Source organism: Pinus tabuliformis, chromosome 5_1, assembly GCF_031772625.1.
Source record: "Pinus tabuliformis cultivar Carrire ecotype Pingquan chromosome 5_1, CPIR1, whole genome shotgun sequence".
NCBI classification, from domain to species: Eukaryota; Viridiplantae; Streptophyta; class Pinopsida; order Pinales; family Pinaceae; genus Pinus; species Pinus tabuliformis.
The window spans coordinates 577,222,158-577,244,959 of NC_142305.1; the positions used below are offsets into that span (position 1 = coordinate 577,222,158).

A 22,802-nucleotide genomic window follows, 5' to 3' on the forward strand; every position below is an offset into this window, starting at 1 on the left:
TATGATGGTTACATGTGATCTATGATTTTGATTTATGATGGTAACATGTCATTTATGATTTTGATGGTTATGTTTGAGCTGACTTGATGTCATATTTTTATACATGTTGACTTGGTCAAATATGCTAGTTTGACTTGTTGTGAGAGGAAGCGAACATGATTGCAAATGTACCGTATTGACGAGCTACCAATGAGGTATGATGTGAATTTATTTTAATTTATTTTAAAACTGATGGAAGTTATGTGCGTGGTATAGGAATCATGAACATGCCCCGTTGGGTAGTTGAAATCAACTACCAGAATTAGTAGCTTGATATGGTGGTTTGGTGGTTGCTTATGGTGGTTTGGTAGTTGCTTTATGATGGTTTAGTATTTGATTTATGTTGGTTTAGTATATGCTTTATGGTGATTGATATATGATTTATGATGGTTGATATATGCTTATGATGATTTGATATGTGTTTTATGTTGGTTGATACATGCTATATAATGTTTTGATATATGCCTTATGATGTTTTAATAAATGCTATATGATGATTAGTGTATGATTGATATATGTTTGGTATATGATTTGGCATATGTTTTGGTATATATATATTGATGATGTTGTTGTACGTACACCCGTGTATGGATGTAAATACCGTAACAAGATCTGTTATAAAGCTCCAATATGCAGTATGGGTGTTATGTTATTATGCTATCATGTGGTTCTGTTATCATGATGTTATGATGTCATATCAATTTTCTTAAGCAGAAGGATCATTGTAAATACCGTAAGGAGTTGTGTTATAAAGCTCCACTATGCGGTATGTTGTCATGTCGTTATGATGTTATGTCTTGAGCAGATATTTCATTATAAATACTGCATCGAGATGGGTTATAAAGCTTCATGAGTAGTATGTCTTCTTTCAGCAGGCTGTTGAGGTATATGTGTGATTGAACACCGAGGACGATGTTCCCCCAAGGGGGAGGGTTCTGTAACAGCCCTGGTGAAAATTCCATGTAATAAATGTTAAAAACAATAACCACGGATGACTAGGACATGTATTACAAGCTGAACAATGGGCAAGACATCCTAGGGGGTGTTCATTTGGTTGTTTATGGCTAAGGAAATTGGCAAAGGTAATGGCTAAGGCATTAAAGAGGCAAAAAAGGTATTTTGGCACATTTATTTATGAAAATAATGGAAATTATGAGAAAAGGAATGTGAAAGGTCACATTTTTCATCTGAGGAGAAAATTGAAGGAAAATAATGGAAAATGAAGAAAATAGAGGCCTCATTAATAAAAATGCTTATGAGGATCAGTGGGCAAGACTTGGTTAGTTTAGCTTTGGAACTCTCTCATTATTATCTCTCTCTCTCTCATACTCTTGGAGACTTAGAGTTTTCTTGGAACACTCTTTGAGGGTGTGGCATACTTGGATTCTTGAAGCAAGAAGGCAAAGGAAGAACATGAAAGCATAAGAAGGCATCGACATCAACAACTACATCAGATTTGATTGCAGGTATCATGTTGCATGTATGATTTATTCACTAGTTTTGACATGCATGGCACATGCATGTGGTTTCTTGGTTGTGATCTATCATTGTCATGGAGGATTTCTTGCATCGAAAGTGGATTTCCTAGCCTAGCCATTTCCTGGATAACATGGTGATTGTGGGTTTACTTTCATTGCTTTGTTTTGGTTGGTTCTCATGTTTCCTTATCTTGGGTTGAATTATTAGTCCTGGAAGCCTTGGTTGAACAAACACTCTGGAAGCCCTGTAACAACTTGGGTTGAGTTACTAGTCCTGGAATCCCTGGTTGGAAAAATGCTTTGGAAGCCCTTGGCAGGTTGAGTTACTAGTCCTGGAAGCCTTGGTTGGACAAACACTCTGGAAGCCCTGTATAAGTTGTGGCTTGAGTTACTAGTTCTAGAAGCCTTGGTTGGACAAACACTCTGGAAGCTCTAGAAGGCTTGGATGGAGACCAATCTGATGATGGTTTTTGGTGATGTCTGACCGTGAGGTGGAATCATTGTTTGATGGGTTGAGGTGGGTGGCCTCTGGAAGCCCTGGATGAGTTTTGATTGATGTGTTCTATGAGATCCCACATTCATGCTTGGAATATGGAATGGGGGTGATTAGCTGAAGAGAGACTTAGCTCAGCCAATCTATGGTCGGGTGGAATGTGGTAGTCCCATATCTGGTTGGTTTATTGCATTTATTAATGAAAAATTCATTCCCTTGATTTTCATGTGAAAATGTATTGATGTATGTATGGATTTTGATGGCTGATTACTGTATTTCTATTCCTATTATGTTATTTATATTCACATTTACCCTCGAGGTTGTTACAGCCTGAACTATTGAGAGGCTGGTTGACTGCTGGAACTGTGTAATGCACAATCCAGAATAACCTGTTGGGTGTTGAGATTGTGCAATGTGCAATTTCAGTTGGCAAGTGAGGCAGTCTTAAGGATTGCATTGCGCAATTTTCTGGGCCAATAGACACTACCTCTCAGAATTGTGCAAAGCAAGACTGGAGGACATTGTCTGGCTAGATTTGTGTATTTTACGGGAGGAAGGCAAAGCCTTCCCTCTCAGAATTGTGCAATGTTGTCCAAGCAAGGCAGACTCTTGGCCAAGGTTGCCTAGATCCGCCGTCAGGCAACTGAAAGCATATGAAGATGTGAGTGCATTGAGATACTGAGTGTAAACATGAGTGAATGATCATGCATGCAAACAACGAATGCAAGATTCAGAAAATGGAAAAACACACATATGTGTGAAACGAGTCGCCAAATCGACAACTGTTCATGCAAAATAATGTCATGCATGCGACAACAGTGAGATGCAAACAAAAACTGAAATGGTGCTTGTATAGGCTAACATGCATGCAAACGACAACAAGCATTCATAGAAATCAAGCAAACAACACTCACACAAGCCAAAACACAAAAAGCGATAGAAATGTTGTAAAAGACAAGTAAAGCGAACTTACCCAGAAATAGCTGAGCTGGATGTGCCGAAGACTCCTGGATGTGTTGTGGGATGTCAGAGATCCAATATCAATGTGAAGAATGAGCTCTGAAGCATCGAATAAATAAGTTTGAGGCTCATGATGTGCATGCCACAAATTTAGGAAAAAGTGACACTTGGAGGAAAGTTTCTAAAGCGATCTTTGCATGTAACCTCTAGCTGCTAAAAATAGATCCCTAAAATCTAGGGATGCTTTTTGCATGTTTCTTTTTTCTATTTCGGGAAGAAGCAGCCCATGCAAGCAAGTCAAGTTTTCTAGGTTCCGGGTGGAACCAGCAAACTTGAAGGCACATGCAATAGCTTGGTTGACTGAGAGGGATTTTTGTGCAATTTCTGGGAGGAGCTAGGCTGGCTGTCCATAGGGATTGCACAATTTATGGGAGGAGCATGTGACTGTTGCCCAGAATTGCACAATTTCTGGGCTTAGCTACAGTGCTGGGCCAAATTGCACAATTTTCTTGATGAAGGTTGTTTGACTTTATTGCGCAATTTCTAGTCCCAACAGGTTTCCCAATAGATTTGCACAATTTCTGGAGGGAAGGCTAGTTCCCCTCCAGAATTGCGCAATTTTCTAAGGTAGTTGCTCAGCCAACAGTTGGCCCAAGTCTGGAATAGTTGTTTGTGAGGGGAATGAAGCAAAATGACATGAACAGGCTGGCAAGTTGTTGAAAAACCAATGAAGCCTATGTACTTGACAGTGCGAGACATGCTGCTAAGGATGGTTGGTAGGGAGGCTCCAAAACAAAGCTAAGGCAAATTTTGGAGCGTGGTTGTAGCCGCTACAACAACTCTTTAAAAGTGCAATTTTCCTTTATAATTTTTCTCCCATTCTCACCATGTAAAAGATTTCTTTTCCTACACCAAGTTGCACCCCATTTATATATTACAAAATTTATATTCTCACAATGTAAAAGTTTGTTTTTCCTAGACTAAGTTGTTTACTACCTACCTCTTATGCAAAAAGTAAACAACCCTTACGGGGTGACATTATCATATAACATAGTTATATTAAGTTCATGATTTAAGCACCACAACCTTGTGGAGAGGGAATCAAATTGCTAATAGCCTTTTGGTACATGATAACATAGTTTTATGAAAAAAAATATGACAACAATTAGATAATTAAACAATAAAAAATATTCTCATTAATAAAATGTATTAATGGAAACATGTGAAAAACATTATTGTTAGAAAAGCACATTGTTATTACAAATAATAGAACAATTAATAGAAAGGAAGCAATGAATGATTATAGGTTAATAAATATTTATTGTTAAAAATAGTATGATAATGAATGGAAAGAAAATATTAATTATGGGAAAATCCATATATTTTTTTTTTTTGGAAAAGAAACTATTAATTAAGGAAAAAATCATATATTTGATTTTTTTGGATAACTAATTTATGAGTACATTTTTTTAAACAATTTTTAATTCTAAAAAATTGATTTTAAACCAGATAAAATTAGTTATTCACCAACAAAAAAATTAGAAATTCAGATTTTAAAAATTCAAAAAATAATTTTCAATTTCTAAACAATATGAAAATAAAGAATTAATTATGGAAAAATCCATACATTTTTTTTTTTTTTTTTGGAAAAAAAAATAATACTTATGGAAAAAATCATATATTTGATTTTTTTGGATAATTAATTTATGAGTACATTTTTTTAAACAAATTTTAATTCTAAAAAATGATTTTAAACCACATAAAATTCGTCATTCCCCACTCAAAAATTAGAAATTCAAATTTTAAAAATTCAAAAAATAATTTTCATTTTGGTTTTAGAATTTTTGGCAATATCATGAATTGCTTGTGAATTTTAGTTATACAAAATTGTGAATTTTAGTTGTTTAAAAATAATTTTTGAATCCATTGCATTTTTGAATGCACAAATATATACAACACTATAAAAAATCCCCAAAACACTAGAATTTTAGTTATACAAAATTGTGAATTTTAGTTGTTTAAAAATAATTTTTGAATCTATTGCATTTTTTAATGCATAAATAGATTCAACACTATAAAAAAATCCCCCAATACACTAGAATTCCAGCTCAAACCTACAATTCCAAGAAATCCCCACTAAATTTCAAATAAAATTGATTGGAAAACAAAAAAAAGACAAAAAAATGTTTAAATAAATGTTTTATAAGTAAGAATGTATTTAAATAAAATGTGTTAAGTCTCCATAACACTACTAAAACATCAAAAATTAAATGTAATATATTATATGATTATATATAAAATTAATTATTAAAAAATTAATATTCTAATAAACTTAAAAAGTTAAATAAAATATAAGCCATTCCTTTTTGAATAACTTTTAGATTGTGAATTTGTGATGGACCATCCTTTGAGTTCGTATCCTGCATAAAATAAACACATGAATGCATATACCAAAATATTACAGACATAGTTTCATTGCACAAATAAACACAATGAAAGGCTTCTAGGTCTTCTAGATATGATCAAAATAATTAATAGGAAATATTATACTCTTTTCAAAACAAATTCATCATAGCGAGAAATGCTCTCACAAAAAATTCCATTTGAAATACAAACATTAAATAGAAACGTAATTAATTTAAGCATTCAAAGATAATCCAAAATTGAAATAAATCATTATGCATGAATATTCATTTCAATTATAAAACTAAAATAAGAATGCTAACGTTCATATGAAAAAATAATTTGTTAATCATGATTCTCAAATTCAATGGAAACATGAATGCATATAATAATATACTACACACAAATATCCAATACAACAGAATGAGATTGAGATTGGAAAAACAATTCCTTCAAATTATCAAAATTCAACTAATATAAGAATCTTGTGACTCATGACCCTTTTCTCCTTGAAGATAATCAAATATTTGTTTAAAATGACACTAGAGTTGAACGCTTAACCATGTGTAATTGAAATACCTCCACTACATATTAACCACACCCATGAGTGGAAATGTAGGAGAAGCATTTTAAAATTTGACTTAGAGATAAAATTCGCATACATTGTTTCTTGAAATTTGTCCTCTTAGCTATTATGAAAGAGTCATCATTATTTTTAGAAGAAAGATGTATTACATCCAAATGTTATTTTAAGTGTGACACATCACACCAAAATTTTTAGGTCATGTGAAATGGCACATGATTACATTTTTCACATGCAAAGTTTAAATGGCCACAACAAAGCATAGTTTCCATTTTTGCACCAAAATTCTTTTTTCCTATATTGTGTTACACATAAAATATTTTTCCATGTGTCATATCACATCTTAAATCACTTTTCCCATGACACAATATACATGACACCTAATTTATCTTTATTTTCACACAACATGTATAACATCTTGTTAATTTATGATGGTAATATTACTCAAAAATTTATTTTTGTGTGACACATCACATTGCATTTAAAATTTCTTTCCATGTGAAACATTGCATCACTTCAAAAATTCTCTATTTTCACATTGCACTTCCTCAAGTTTTTTTCATTGTCAAAAAAGGAAATTTCTAAAATAACTTCTTTTCATTTTTTATTTGTCACAAACTTTCCATCTCTATGACATGTCACATGTGGCCAAAATTTCCTCTGTCGCGTATCAAACCAAATCTTTTTTCATGTGATGTGTTGCATCTAAATGTATTGGCAGTACATTTATTTGACCTTTGATATGGTAGGTTTTAAAAATTTTAAAATTGTTTCTAAAATGCAAAAGGATATTCTTGAATATATATAATTCTCACTAGCTCATTCGCCAATGAAGACTCCAAAGCTAACCAAACAATTCTTCTATTTGGCTCCCAAATTCAACTAACTAGCATTTGATAGCTATGCACTCCTTCCAATGACCTCATAGGTTTTTTTTCCTTGCATTTATTTTATATACTTATGGATTTAATTATATGGGTGAGGAGATGGAATTTATTTTTTCAAATTAATGAAATGCCTTGATCTAATGATGAGTAGGCTTTGTTGTTTCTATGGTGGACAAGCTTCTTCAGCCTAAATAACAAATCAACGGATGGGAACCCATGACCACATATCTCAACCGTCTACCATTTGTTTGGGGACATACCAAAAGATTATGATGAAACATGACCCAATATGAGAATGTCCCTACAACAACCAAGTTCTTGTTTCCTTTTTTTTCATAATTTTCTTGTTGTGCCAAATAACCTCTATTTTTTAACATATTGGATTGGCTATTATGCATGTTTAGAAATGGTGCATGATTGCATAAGGTTTGAATTACACAATGATCTTGGATCAATCTTATCATGTCTTTTGGGATTACCAATTATCTATACTACTAGTAATCAAGTTACCTTGTATCCAGAAATTCTAAGGAAGAAGAATGAAAGGTCCATGAGGGTTAACATGGTACTTTTACCCTCATTGTTAGCTTAAGTGTGTGAGGTTTGGGTTGATTTTCCTAAAAAATAAGCGAGTTTTTATACATAACCACTTTATCAAAACTACACAAGAACAATAATAAAAGGCTACCACTTAACCATAATAACGCTAATATAAATCTTAAGAGTGTATGATTTCAAATATATTCTAAGAAATTGTTAGCTTAAGGATTTAATTTTGCATGTAAAAGCACAAAATTATCAACTCATAGGTTCTTGAAATCTTCCAAAAACTATTCCATCTCATAAGACAAGTTTTCAATGATTTTTTATGCAACCACTCACTCTTGACTCTACTAATCAACTCAAAGGCCGTGGAGTTTAATATCCAATTTCTTCTACAAAATTCACAACTTAGCTATTAGATTAGACATGTAAAAATAAATATTTATATCCTAGCATAACCAAAAAAACATATTTAAAAACAAAAAAAACACAAAATGTAGAAAATTATATAAAGAAATACAAAAACTATAATAAATTCAAACAATTTATCACCTTATAGTTATTATAAATATCGAAAAGATATAATTAAAAAGATTATTCTTCTCTATATCATTGATGAATAACAATCCTTATTTGTGAGCAATGATATGTCGACTTATCTCTTTTCGTGTGCCTTTTTAAAATATATGATTAATATTTTTACATCATTGGTATTAGGACAAAAAAATGTAATTAAGCTCATAATGGATCACATTGACAAGTATATCATATTTATTGATTTATATCTAAGATAGACCTCTAATCCCCCTAGCATGACTTAGAAATTGGAGATGACTTAGAAAGTGGAAATTGAGAAAAAAAAATTCTTAAATATACATGTAAATAGATGGGTATAACATGTGTCAAAAGTTCATTCTTGACAATCAATGAAACAAATTATGGAGGTTAAAATCTAAGTCAAAGGCTTAACTCTTTCAGCCAGAAGTATAAACCAATCAGTTAAGAAAATATTTTTTCAACTTATCCTTAATTTAAGGTTTATTAAAACCAATCAAGTTAAGAAAATATTTCTTTAACTTGTCTCTAATTTGAGGTTTATTAATTTAACTTTGAATATTTGATAAAGTTAAAAATGCATGCCTCTTTATTTTGGATTTTTATCTTTCAATAACTTCTTCATATATTAATATTCTCTACTTTAAAATCTCTAAAGATTTTTTTTGTTCTTCCCTCACAACTCATGAAACTCCTAAATATGTGCATTAATCGTTCCTCCTCCTTTGAGAGCTAATTTTGTATTTCCTACACTAAGTTCTACCCAATTTATATATTACAAAATGTATAATAAAAGAAATAAAACCATAAAATATATATATATATATATATATATATATATATATATATATATATATAATTCATTTAAAATGAAATTTGAGTATATGGTTAAGATTTATTATTCAATTATTTTTTATTATTTTAAGTTAGCCATTTTTCATTATGTCAAATGAGAATTACATAGACCAAAAAAATTTATGTTGCTAGTTTATATGAAGGGAAACTAGACCAATAACATAAGTTCTGAGTCTTAAGATTATTAAGACCTCATCTAACGAGAGCATCTTGTAAATAAAAAATTATAAAAATAGGCTAGTTGTGCCAAACTCTTCACATACATAGACATGGGAAAACAAAAAGATCCACTAGCCCTCCAAGCAAACAAACCAGTGAGTCATAACAATTATTGTGCAGAATCTATAGGAATTCACATTGGCTGGTCTTTATCCTCATCCTAGGAGAAAGAGATGTTGGCTGATCTTGTGGTTATATTGGTTAGCTTGTGGTCTATTATACTCTCCGCTAAGACCTCTTGTACCTCCCTATGTTGCCTGCAATATTAAAATGTTGTTTAACCTTGTGCGGGTTTGCCATGATTAATGACGTGATGAGAGCATATGCCAAATCTAGTGAGTTGGCATCATATCAAAGCATGGAGAGAATACCTGCTCCTCAGCACCCTCCTTGAAAATATTATTTGCAATAATTTTTATTATTGGTTATATAAACTCTTAGTCTCAATTCTTCTTTCATATCCTTTTTCATAATATTTAAACTTTAGATCTAATAGAAAATAAATATCACATAAACCAATAAATTTACACCTCATAATCCTATTATTTAATTAATTAATTTCAGTACTTTCTTATATATTACAGGATTGTTTATTTATTTTCTGTACATAATTAATAATTAAATAAAAAAATACTAGGAATGTTTTTGCCTTTTGTTGCAATTGGACTCTAGAATTTTGGCAACATATATATGTTTTTTCCTTTTGAATTCGACTCTGATCAATTTTGGCAAGATAATGAATTTAGTTGGGCAAGATTTTCTATGGTTAAACCACACTAACATTATATCCGGATGAAAGAGATAAGAAAATAGTAAAAATACATAAAACAAAAATTGAACCACTCATCAATATTATGGATAATTTTATTATAATAATAATAATAATTAATGTTCGCTAACGAAGAAATAGTCTATTGAACTTACAAGTAAATGACAGAAGGCCCATTGTTCTCCAACATGGAGTGACAGAAATTATGAAAAGGAAATTACATATATATAGCAGCTAATGCAGATATTGTATATGTTATATCTGTGCATATTTGAAGCCATTACATCCTCGCCATCATTGTGTGACTGCCATCCCTCTCAGCCCAACCTGATTGGTGATGTTGAAGAAACCCCTTCTCGTGTAAGCTGGCCACAGTGTCAGCCAAACACTTGTTTATAGGCGTAAATGATTGTCCCAGATCCTTCAGCTTCTGATTGGAGAACTTGTATGGCTGCTTCCTTGGATTTTTTTCATCTGAACACCTGTGTGCATTAAGCTGGTTTCATTTAATATAGGTATTTATGGACCTAGCTTAGTTTGAACATAAATATATAGAGGTTAGTGGGTGCATACTTGGTAGGGAGGGGACAGCGAGGGCATAGTTTGGCCAACATGTGGACTAGCTCTCCTCGGTGCAGGTTGCATTCTGCACATAAATATCTATGGCAACGCGTTGACGGCGTTTCATATACTAAAATGTGAGCCTCTGCCACATCCCTCACATCCACATAGGCCTGAGTTAAGTTTGCATACGTTTTGGCTGACCCTGATCACCATCATGTTTCATGACTATTATATCATAAATCCATGAAGTCTATTACAAACCGACGAATTATAAGATATATAAAAACATTACCCACCTGTTAAGTATTTCATGATATGAGCAGTGCTAGGGTTCATGGCGGAATGCAACAAGGGACCCAAAACCAGGCCTGGATTAATCACCACCAACTCTAAATTCCTTCTCTTTGCAATATCCCATGCAGATTTTTCAGCCAAGGTTTTTGCATAGCAATACCAATTCTGTAATGCACGAGACAGGCGAATCAATTATTGGTCCATGATTTGTATAACCTTTATCTTAATACTTGGTATAAGTAATGTTGTTAATTAAACCTTGGTTTGTACGCAGTAGTCCAAATCGCTCCAGCAGTCATCACGGACTATGGCGAGTGGGTCTCTGTGAGGATTCATGTAAACCGCACCGATTGAAGACGTAAAGACAACGCGCTTGACCCCTGATTCTGCGCAGGCCTCCATCACATTCCTCGTCCCTTCCACTGCTGGTTCTATCACTTGCTCCTGCACTCAATATCAACTACATCCATCAAACCTATATAAAAAACAATGCTTAACAAGACCTATATAAAAAACAATGCTTAACAAGACCTAAAACTATCAAAATGGTCCATGGTTTATTAATGTGATTTGTAAGCTCCAAATAGCTGCATGGAATTGGAATTACAAATAGAGTTAAAGAAGTGATGAATTAATGAAGTAATTACAGGGTTATCATTGAGAACGGAAGCCATGTGAAAGACACCGTGGCAACCTCTGATGACTGTGAGTAAGCTCTGGTAATGGAGAATATCAGCTTTCACAAGCTCAAGCCTCTCTTTTGCTCCTTCCAACGCTCTCAGATGCTCATACCTTCCACCACCATCTGCAGTTGCCAAATCTCGTTAGAAAAGATAAGAGTACTCTTACAATAGGATTACAATTTCAATATTTCAAATAAACATTACTTATCAAAAAACCTTTATTAATAAATCGTCTGAAGAATAATGAATATACCAGCTGGGTTGGTGCGAACAGATGCTCGGACAGTGTAGCCTCTTTGAAGGAGCAACTTGACAAGCCACGAGGCAATGAATCCCCCCGCTCCCGTCACACACACTGTTTCCTTCCTTTTCCTATTCTCACGCAGCTCCTTTTCGCCTGACATCATGCTTTACTCTCAGCTGCAGCGTGAAACTCTCGGCTGCATGAGGCAAGTAGCTCAATGAATTGTGGAAATGTGAAGGGGCTGTCCCCTTTTTAATGCCTTGTGAACTGGAGGGATGGAGAAGACATCGAAATTAGCATGTGGGAGCAGCCATAGCACCGAATTTTTCGCTCCGCCAGAAATTTAGTCTTTTGCGGAGAATGGGCACTTTCCATTTGTCAAATGTCGGCGCTGTACAATTAAAGACGTGCAATTCCGCACCTAATTTTCCAAACATGGAAATCCGATTATATGTTCAGACGTCCAATTCCGCACCCAATTTTCCACGCATGGCAATCCAATTATATGTTTTTATTGAGAAAAAATGGAGAATTTGTCGCAGCTCTACTAATCGAGTTTTCCCTATAATATTCAAAACACTCATGTGTCATAATAAATATTCAAGACACTTTTTGTGGAAGAAGAAATATTTGTTTCATATCATTTAATAATATTTTTATTTGGAAAAGTTTATTTATTTTTTAATTAGTAATAGTTATTAAATGAATAATAAGATTTAGTTTTCGCTCAATATTTTAGAATATTTCTAATGGAAATCAATATTTTAGAATATTTAAATGTTAAGATTTATTTAGTTATTTTATTTCCATCATTTTAATTAAATTGATTAATTAAAAAAAATATAGTATAAGTTTATTTATAGTTTTTTAAACAAGTCTTATTAATAAGTGATTTGACATTAAAAATCTTTATAAGAAAGTAAAAATAAATCTCCATAATAAATAAAATAAAAGTGTTACTTGTTTTTTAAAAATATATATGTTTCACTCCTATATCAATATTTTTTTTTATAAATAATAATAATAAAGTAGTTTTAATTTAGTTAATTTTAATGATTTTTTAGATTTTGATAATGTAATAGTATAATAAAGTAAATATTTTGATGTTTATAAATTATCTAATTTATATAACCATGTATGTTGAAGGGAAAAGTTCCCAAGGGCTAGGATTGACAACTTCAACAAAGCGAAATAAAATGATAACAAAGAGAACTCATACAATCATGCCAAGCACTTGAATTCACAAAGGTAGGGTTTAGAACATACCCAGAGGTCCTACGTTTGAAGTAGATCTTGTAGGGTCCAAACCCTCTGCTTCTTCCAAGATGTGCAAATGTGAAAATTAGTCATAGCGATAGGAAGATATCACCAAATTCAAAGTACACGCATATATATATATATATATATATATATATATATATATATATATGATAACAAAGAGAACTCATGCAGTCATGCCAAGCACTTGAATTCACAAAGGTAGGGTCTAGAACATACCCAGAGGTCCTACGTTTGAAGTAGATCTTGTAGTGTCCAAATTCAAAGTACACATACACACACACACATATATATCATCATCATCATCATAAACATCACAAATAATGCAATTTGGGAACAAGACATCAGTCCCTTTATTAACTGAAAGCACAAGGAAGCTACAACCTGATCCAAGCCAAAATTACTGATGAAATCTTCATCTAGATCCTTCTAGCCTAAGCCATTGAAGACTTCCTCTCCAATATATGCAAGAAGATGTTAGATAAGGATGTTGAGCATCTCTCCAAGGAAACGAGGGTTTCCTGAAGACTCGCATGAGAAAATATAGGCCTAATCTAGCAAAAATTTGGCATAATGATGATACCTGTCATTATGAAGGAATTAGGCCTACTCAAGGGATGTATTTCTACCACCTCAAACCAGTTAAATTAGTTAGGGCACGAGCTCCTATAGGTGGGATTTCGGTAAACTCGTAAACCCTGCCTGATTTTTTTTTTCAAATTTTAAAAATGTGTACGAGGTATTTTTTTAGGAACCACATATGTATGCACTTTTAGATCGGATAGAATCATGTATGGATTTTGAAAAATACTTTTTGAGATAAAGTTAGGTCTGCAAGGGGAAGGGAATTACCCAATCCATATAACAACATCTTATATATAGGAGTGTTAAAATATGTTATAACAAATGCCCCCTAATGTATGAGGTTAGAAGGGGGACTGATGGATGAAATACATTAAGTGTAAAGAGAGGATTCATTCAAATAGCTCAGGAGGAGATCACCAGATTCCTGTCTGTCAAATATTTGTGGAAGGAGTCAAAAAGAAAACTCATATATGAGACGGGCATACCCATGCTCATAGATAGTAAAGCATGTTTGTTGGTCAAGTATAAAATAGATCCATGATGTGTACATAAGTGTGATAATGATCATAATAATACATAGTGGAACATCAGATCATAGTCGTGAAAGAACACAACAATGTTCTGCCTCAATATCATATAGGAGGATATATGTACAATAGATGTTGTATAACTAATCCCCACAAAAGCACCAAGCCATGTAGATGGCGTAGTGGTACTATACAAAACTCAAGTGCAAACATATAAGATGTTGCTAAAAAATGTGAAACATATAAGTGTAGGTGTCATTGGCAGAAAATTGAAGAAATTGTCAAGTGATCTGAGATGTTGGTACAACCCGAGGTCTTCACCGACCGTAGATGGTACATTTCTACACAATGTGAATAAATGAGTTGAAGTTGACCATGTGAGAAATCATTTGATCACTGTTCATTGATGTATATCATTAACAAACGTGAAACAACTCACCAACAATGAAAATGAGTGTCAAGATACCCCAATACAATCTAACAAGTATGAATAATGGAGTTGAAGTTAAACACTTGAAAAAATCTATCACTCAAGAAACATTGATGTATTCCCATTGTCGATAGCGAATGAGTTTGCTACTAATGACTACAAACCCTAAGGTACTGATAAAAGGACTCTAGATCTTGTTTCCAGATAAATGAGTTAGAGTCGATTCCATAGGCGATTCATGTAGGGCCTTCCATTGTTGTAACAATTTTTGGTCAAGAGGTTCTGGATCAAAATGGTGGAAAGTAGATTCAATGAGATCACATAACTGCTCAAGTGAGTGCACATTATCGGTAAGTAGACTCCAGCACCACCGTAGTGGGGATTCACAAAGTGTGTATGTAGGCAACACAATAGCCTCTTCATCAGATCATTCATATGCATTTTCAATCATTACAAAGAAGTCTTGTAAGTGCACAGGCCAGGCCACTTCGTCTTCACTATCAGACATGAATTCGAACAAGAGATTAGAAAACTCCCTCATGATTTCAAGAGATTCGACATGCGAAAAACATCACGGAGGGATGACTGTGACAGATTCCATGATAAATGTGCAAAGATTCAAAATAGGATGAGAGGAAAAAACTTGTCATTAGGCCCTCCTTCTATCACCATAAATGTTGACGGTGTTGGACCCACCAACATGTCAGGGGATCTCCCCGGTAAGAATTCCCAACTAGACCTTAGACCATTTGATGTAAGACTCCTAGCAGTGGGTCGTACGGTATTCCCTTAACTGCAGTTGCGCGTAGAGGCAAGTAAGATGTCCTTGTTGGTAGCAAGGGTGTGACATGCGTAGCAAGTCAAGGAAAGTGCATGAACGATTCTAACACTCGGAAAGTGGGATGAGTGCACAACTTGGAAATCTATGAAAGCACATGGATTGGAAGGGAACACATGAGCGAAGATGCATCACAAACTGGAAATCAAGTAATCTAACAATCCAAAGTGATGGTTAAGCCAACAACACATCTAAGTAAGATTCGTACATACTTATACAGAAAGAGTCCATACATGCATGCGTAAGAAAATAGATACATATATCATTAGAGTAACCAAGATAGCTGAAATACAATAACAACATATGCTTGAAACATGTTTCCTCTTTTATATTAAGAAGAGAAAGTTCCAATCATACAGTACAACCATGACCAACCACTAGTCTCGGTAGCGGAATGTTACAATCACCGCCGCATGCTCCTCCAAAGAGATGTACTAGCTCTGCATTATGGAGAAGCCAAGGCTTGTTACAATACTCTCCAAACTTTCTCTAAGATACTCCTATCAGAAGCTTGGCTCACCAAAATCTTATACAATGAATAATGAGGTAATATATATAGAAAAGGGTGGGGTGGCCCTTGACATTCCCCTTTGTGACTATTCATCTACCCTCATGACTCTTCAACTACTCTATGACTATTACATTCAGCTATCAACACTTGAACTTCCACTTGACAAGACATTACATACAATTTGCACATGTACCCATGTGATACAAAATAGGTTTGAGAAATCCATGCAAGACATCACTATGACTCGTAAAACTATGTGAAGACAAACTCTTCGACATCTTCATGATGGTAAATGGTGGCAAATTGATGCCAAGCTTGGTATTTCATGATGGTGTCCATGTACCTTGTGGTGACATCTTTCTGGAAACGAACTATTGCCTATGTTGCATCTGGGTACACTGCTTTGCCTCCTCTGTCCAACTCATCTAATAATATGCACATCATTGTCTTGAGTACGGTCAAACCAGCGACATACTGATGCATAGTGTCTACACTGATCGCCAAGTTTTCACTGGTGGTTATGTGCATCAACTCGTCAAAGAATGAGTCTAGATCTAGTCGGACTTATGCCTTTGTTTTTGCCTCGGTGAGTGTCCCAATATATGGGATCGCATGTGTGCACACAATAACATCCATGCTTCTAAATACTCGTGCAATGGAAGCCTGCAAACTAGTGATGAGCTAGAGAAGTTCTTCATAGTTTTGGATCTGACTCCAGATGCATGCCTTCAACTCAACCACTCTGGGCTTCATCATCTTGGGCAAGTGTAACAAGGCTCCCTTGTATCTCATTGTCCATGTTTGCATGTAATCGACAACATCATGCAAGTTTGACAAGATATGTGCTCTCCTAGCACATCGTTGCTACCAACCGTTGAGATGGACAACTGCCTTATGCATGATACCAAACCTGGAATACAACGCCCACATGACCATCTCAAGGGATGATACTTCATCTAGTATGGCCTTCTTCAACTTTACTCAGGGAGGTGTTGTAATCAGTTCTCCTCCCTCCTTGGTCGTCTGTAACTCCTTAGCCATTCACTCATTCTCTGTTATCAAGAAGTGAACACTCGAGCTAGTGGCTTCAACATATTCTTTGGTAGCATCAGCCAATGCTATTGGATGCTTGCGCATGATAGATATGATCACTCATTCCCCAAATTGCGCAGGAGACGTGTGGTCATCCGGAGTAGACACTCTGCGTTATTGCACAACTCTATGCTGTGAATTGTTGAATGATATGTTCTACATCTCTTCTTTCATATTGTCTCCAAGGATCTCAGTATCTCCTTGGTCACTTGGGACCTGCTCTACTTTTGGATCTGGTGAAGCCGATGGATCGACCTCTTGGTGGTAAGGAATGAGGTCGATGTCTTGCTCTAACTCTAGTTGCTCCATCTCCGTATCCATATTCTCAAGTACTCATTCAATATCTTGAGAAAAGTCCTACTCCTGCAATTACTCACCCTGTTTGCTTTGCGCGAGCTGCACAAATGAGTCTACCACCTGTATGGGTGCAGTTTCATAAATCTGTCCATGTTGCACCCCTTTCTATATTTTTCCCTGCTATGCTTCCTTCTCTTGTCTGCACAGCTCATGTTCCTTCCGGAGTTGCTCCTTCAACTCTTGCAAGTCCTCCACTATTTCCTCCATCCTCTGTTTTTCTCTCTGCCTTTGCATGGTCCTCTTGTCACGTTGTTGCCTCTTTGCCTCTATTGCCAAAGCTTCTTTCTCCACAAGTGGGTCTACTCTGAACTTGCAACTTTGTTTTTCCTTTGTGTTGTTGTCAATCTTTCTCTAGCCTTTGTCATGCGCCGATATGTTTACCTATGCTGTTGTCGTTGTTGGTTCCCTCCTAGATGCTGCTTCATTCTACTCGGCTAACAATTCCACAACGATGTTGATAGGTTCATTGGGTCTAGAGAAGTTGTGAAAATATCTCCATGGGTCTTCGTACACCAATGACATGCCTCGTGGATCCACAGAAATTTCACTCTCGCACAGTGACCCTTCACAAAGCAATGAGGGTCATATTGATTGAAGATTTTGGTGCCGAAAGTAAATTTCTTGAACTCGTCTATTTCAGCATTTGCATGCTTGAGATTTCATATCTTGTACAACCCGATACACAATGGAAGAGTGGGCCAACGTGCCTTCTTCTTCTGATGCAGACTAGGTGACATTCTGGATGAGATGTGGTACAATACTTCTTGGATGACGAGCTTGTCCATGGCAAACTTTGGCAAAAAATGTGGAGGCTTCTCTACGTCGTACATCTGTATGAAGGTGCCAAAAGGTGAGGCATACCAATCCGCTATGTTGATTAGTTCCTCCATTACTACCTTCGACATGCAAGGTGGATCCTGCTCAAATATCATCTTGTACACCGGTGTGACAGAATGGTTTGACAACTGTGTGATGATCTTACGGAAGCGACATTCGGAAAAAAATTTACAATAAGTGTTGACAAAGGTTTCTGCCGATGTCCATGCCCACTTCAAGCCCGGGAACTGCTGACAGGCACAAATTGCATCCAATATGTAAGCAGACATGTAGATTTCTACTTGCTGACCTTTGAGCAGATGTCGAGCTCCTATTATCTGTTCCTTTAGCTTGTGAGCCAACTTTTCGAATCAGTTGCATGCTTTCCCTTCACTTGCCAGTTGGTCCAACACAATCGCCCAACTCTGCGGGAAGGCCTACATTCTCTCTTGGCCATACAAGCGACATGCGAAGATGACCAAGTATTGATATGGATTCTGTAGTATCTTTGTCTTGTAAATCTCGTTGGGTGTTATCTTGAGTTTGGATGGTTCCTTCACCCAGTTCTTCGAGATATCCCTGGAGTTGGCATTGTTGTTCGGTATGCTGAAGGGTGTCTCCATGGTGATCATTGGCTTCAGCAACTGGTACATATGCTGATAGTCCTATGCCCTGAAGGTAGCAATCATTGTCCTATTGACACTGCTTAACACCATTGTCTTGGGATTAGTGTGTGATATGATCCAATGTATCATGTTTGCGCATGGGAATGCAGGATACCCGCATGCAGTCCGGTACAAGCCGGACTTGTGAATGTTCACATAGACTTTGCGGTCTTCGAGATCTTCCCCAAATGTGCCCAAGAATGCATCATTGACCTCCTGCCATTTCATCTTGATGACTTTGTCTACTATCAGCTTGGTGTCTTCATATATCAACAAACTCATAGACACTCGTTCAACTGCTTCTCCAGTTGTGCTTCCATCGATGTCCTTTGACCCTTCTCTCTTGGAGGCCAATGAACCTGAAATTCTTAGAGACGGACGAACACCTGCTATATCTGGAGACATGGCGACATGCATGGAAAGAAATCTGTCAGTTAAAACAAAAGCAATCTTGAGGAATGACATGCAACATGCCCGGGGAACTACTGGTAAGGATTGCACAATTTTCACTGGGAGGTCGGGAGACTGACTGTCGAAATTGCATAAAAGGCAGCCCATGTAATAGCCCTCGTGAAAATTCCATGTAATAAATGTTAAAAACAATAACCATGGATGACTGGGACACGTATTCCAAGCTGAATGATGGGCAGGATATCCTAGGGGGTGTTCATTTGGTTGTTTATGGCTAAGGAAATTGACAAAGGAAATGGCTAAGGAATTAAAGAGGCAAAAAGGTATTTTGGCACATTTATTTATGAAAATAATGGAAATTAGGAGAAAAGGAAGGTGAAAGGTCACATTTTGCATGTGAGGAGGAAATTGAAGGAAAATAATGGAAAATGAAGAAAATAAAGGCCTAATTAATAAAAAGGCTTATGAGGATCAATGAGAAATACTTGATCAGTTTAGCTTTGGAGCTCTCTCATTATTCTCTCTCTCTCTCATAGTCTTGGAGACTTAGAGTTTTCTTGGAACACTCTTGGAGGGTGTGGAATACTTGGATTCTTAGAGCAAGAAGGAAAAGGAAGAACATGAAAACACAAGAAGGCTTCAACATTAACAACTACATCAGATTTGCTTGCAGGTATCAAGTTGCATGTTTGACTTATTCACTAGTTTTGACATGCATGGCACATGCATGTGGTTTCTTGGTTGTGATCTATCATTGGTATGGAGGATTGCCTAGATAGACAGTGGATTTCCTAGCCTAGCCATTTCCTGGATAGCCATGGTGATTGTGTGTTTACTTTCATTGCTTTGTTTTGGTTGGTTCTCATGTTTCCTTAGCTTGGGTTGAGTTATTAGTCATGGAAGCCCTCATTGAACAAACACTCTAGAAGCCCTATAACAGCTTGGGTTGAGTTACTAGTCTTGAAATCCCTGGTAGGAAAAACGCTTTGGAAGCCCTTGGTGGGTTGAGTTACTAGTCCTGGAAGCCTTGGTTGGACAAACGCTCTGGAAGCCCTATATAAGTTGTGGGTTGAGTTACTAGTTCTGGAAGCCTTGGTTGGACAAATGCTCTGGAAGCCCTGGAAGGCTTGGATGGAGACCAATCTGATGATGGTTTTTGGTGATGTCCGATCGTGAGGTGGAATCATTGTTTGATGGGTTGAGGTGGGTGGCCTCTGGAAGCGCTAGATGAGTTTTGATTAATGTGTTCTATGAGATCCCACATTCATGCTTGGAATATGGCATGGGGGTGAATGGATGAACAGAGACTTGGCTCATCCAATCTGTGGTCTGGTGGAACGTGGTAGTCCCATATCTAGTTGGTTTATTGCCATTTATTAATGAAAAATTCATTCCCTTGATTTTCATGTGAAAATGTATTACTGTATATATGGATTTTGAAGGCTGATATGTTTATTGTATTTTTGTTCCTATTATGTTGTTTATTAGCACATTTACCCTAGAGGTTGTTAGAGAGTGGTATTAGAGCATGGTTCAAACACTTTGAATAGATGGGCTCTACCATAGGTAAAATGAAGAACAAAAATTAGATTTTAGACCTTTCTCTCATATTTGTTATAACTTTTCTTCTATGGAATATTAGAAGTCTAAAATTTGTCCATACTGAAGGTAAATCCCACTGATAATGTGGTAAAAATTTCAAATATTGGTTCACAATACTTTAGGAATTATGATCTAAGGAAGATGACCTTCCTGAATGCACCTTTAAACATGCCACGTTGGAATTTCTGCAATAACTTTTCTTCTCTAGGCTTTTAGAAGCTGAAATATTGTCTACATTGAGGGGAAATAACAATTATTATGTGGTAGAAATTTCAGGTATTTGGTCGCAATATTTTAGGATATATGAGCAGAGGAAGTTGAGCCATATGAATGCTCCTAAAATTAGGTCTCAAAGAGGTAACGCTGACATTTTTGTTATAACTTTTATTCTGAGCACTCTCAGGAGCTGAAATTTTTTTCCAAAATGAGAGGAAATCCTGCTTATATTGTGATAACAATTTCAGACATTTATTCACTATATTTTAGGAGATATGAGCAGTGTAAATCGAGCTTTCTGGATACTCCTAGAATTGTGCACCAAATAGGATTGTGTTGTTATTTTGCTATAAATTTTCATCTATGAAATGTCAGAAGTTGCAACTTGAACCATAGTGAGGGATAATACCACTGATCATATGGTTCAGTTTCCATAACTTGTACTACTACAGTTTAGGATATATGCATTGAATCATTCACTATATTTGTTTGCATGCAAAGTGTTTGAGGAAATGCTTAAATGGTTCAATGATTAATTGCATACAAACTATTTGATAAAATGCCCCAATGAGTATGTTGTTTGTGGTTGGGGATAGTATTGATGTGTAATAGTATTTCGGAAGTTGATATATTCTTACTTGTATGCAAATAGTTTTCTATATTAGTTTGCATGTAAAGTGTTTAAATAAATGCTTACATTCAAATGTAACAGTATAGTAGTTGTTTGTGGAAAATGTAAAAGTATGGTAATTGTTTGAAGAAAATGTTATTTTTTTTTGGATGGGATAGTATCATAGTATGATAATATGGATGTCGCTGATCTATGCCTATTTTCATGAAAATAATTTGAAGAGTTTCATGTAGGGAATTTGAAAGGTTGCATGCAAGGAATTTGAAAAGTTGCATGTAAGGAAATGGAAAAGTGGCATGCTTTTAGTTATGATGTTACAAGTGGAATAAGTGCAATATTTTTTACTTAGTCTCATACAAATGTATGAGAAATAAAAATCAATTTCATTTCAAGTATGGTTAAATTTAATAGAGATTTGGATATTGAAGAGCAGACCATTATAGTAGCTTCCTCCTTCTACCTTAGTGTGGACCATGGATAGTAAGGGGGGTACACTTATAGGTTGTTAGTATTGGTGAAAGTTGATTTCAAATTAATAGACACGATGTCATGATTTTTGGAACATGTGATTGACTGTGTATGAATTATATGTCACTTACATGTTGATGTCATGATACCTACTTACGTCCCTGTACGTTAGGTTACATTTTTTAATATTTAATTACATGTATCAGTCTTGTAGGTTGATTACAAGAATTTATCACTTTTGTTTGAGTACATGCGTTTATGTGTAGGTGTAGTTGAATTTGCATTGCTTATGCATATTGTTGGTTGCATGTGGCAATGTGTACAATGGATTAATGGTTGTTGTTATACATGTATGGTCGTGGATATGATTATGCATGTGTAGTAGGTCAAACATGCCTTGTGGAGTTATTGTATGTAATTTAGGTCATCATAGTGCTATTGGATGTTATGATGCTAATGTGTTGGCTGAGATAGAGTAGGAGATGCAGATCATCATAATGAGGTTGCAACATTGGACTTTGGGGTAAGAGAAAATCGCTATACATGTATTGTATGTTCGACATGCCGATATGTAAGTTAAGGATTTTTATATGCATTAGGTTTATGTACATGTCTTTTGATGTTATGGTTACATTCATGATAGGTGTTGGTTGATTAGTGTAGTTATATGCACATGTGTCAGATAGTCAAGCAAGGAAAATTTTAAGAACCACCCTAAATTTATATGTATAATAAATGGGCTAATCCCCATGATACATAGGAAAAATGGGAGGCGATTTTATCAATAATATAATATGTATATATAA

At 35.3% G+C, this 22,802-nt stretch overlaps 1 protein-coding gene across 1 annotated transcript in view; it reads right to left on the reverse strand.

The window, feature by feature from the left end:
* The window catches only part of LOC149166151 (cinnamoyl-CoA reductase 1-like), a 59,089-nt gene extending 47,316 nt beyond the window's left edge, over positions 1–11,773 (reverse strand). Inside the window, exons 1-6 of the mRNA XM_089430065.1 lie at positions 11,579–11,773; positions 11,290–11,447; positions 10,901–11,086; positions 10,645–10,807; positions 10,358–10,550; positions 10,069–10,266 (exon numbers count right to left, since the gene is read on the reverse strand). Of these exons, the coding sequence (XP_089286191.1) occupies positions 10,069–10,266; positions 10,358–10,550; positions 10,645–10,807; positions 10,901–11,086; positions 11,290–11,447; positions 11,579–11,732 (1,052 nt within the window). The 5' untranslated portion in view covers positions 11,733–11,773. The remainder of the gene's footprint in view (positions 1–10,068; positions 10,267–10,357; positions 10,551–10,644; positions 10,808–10,900; positions 11,087–11,289; positions 11,448–11,578) is intronic.
* Positions 11,774–22,802: the final 11,029 nt, after the last annotated feature.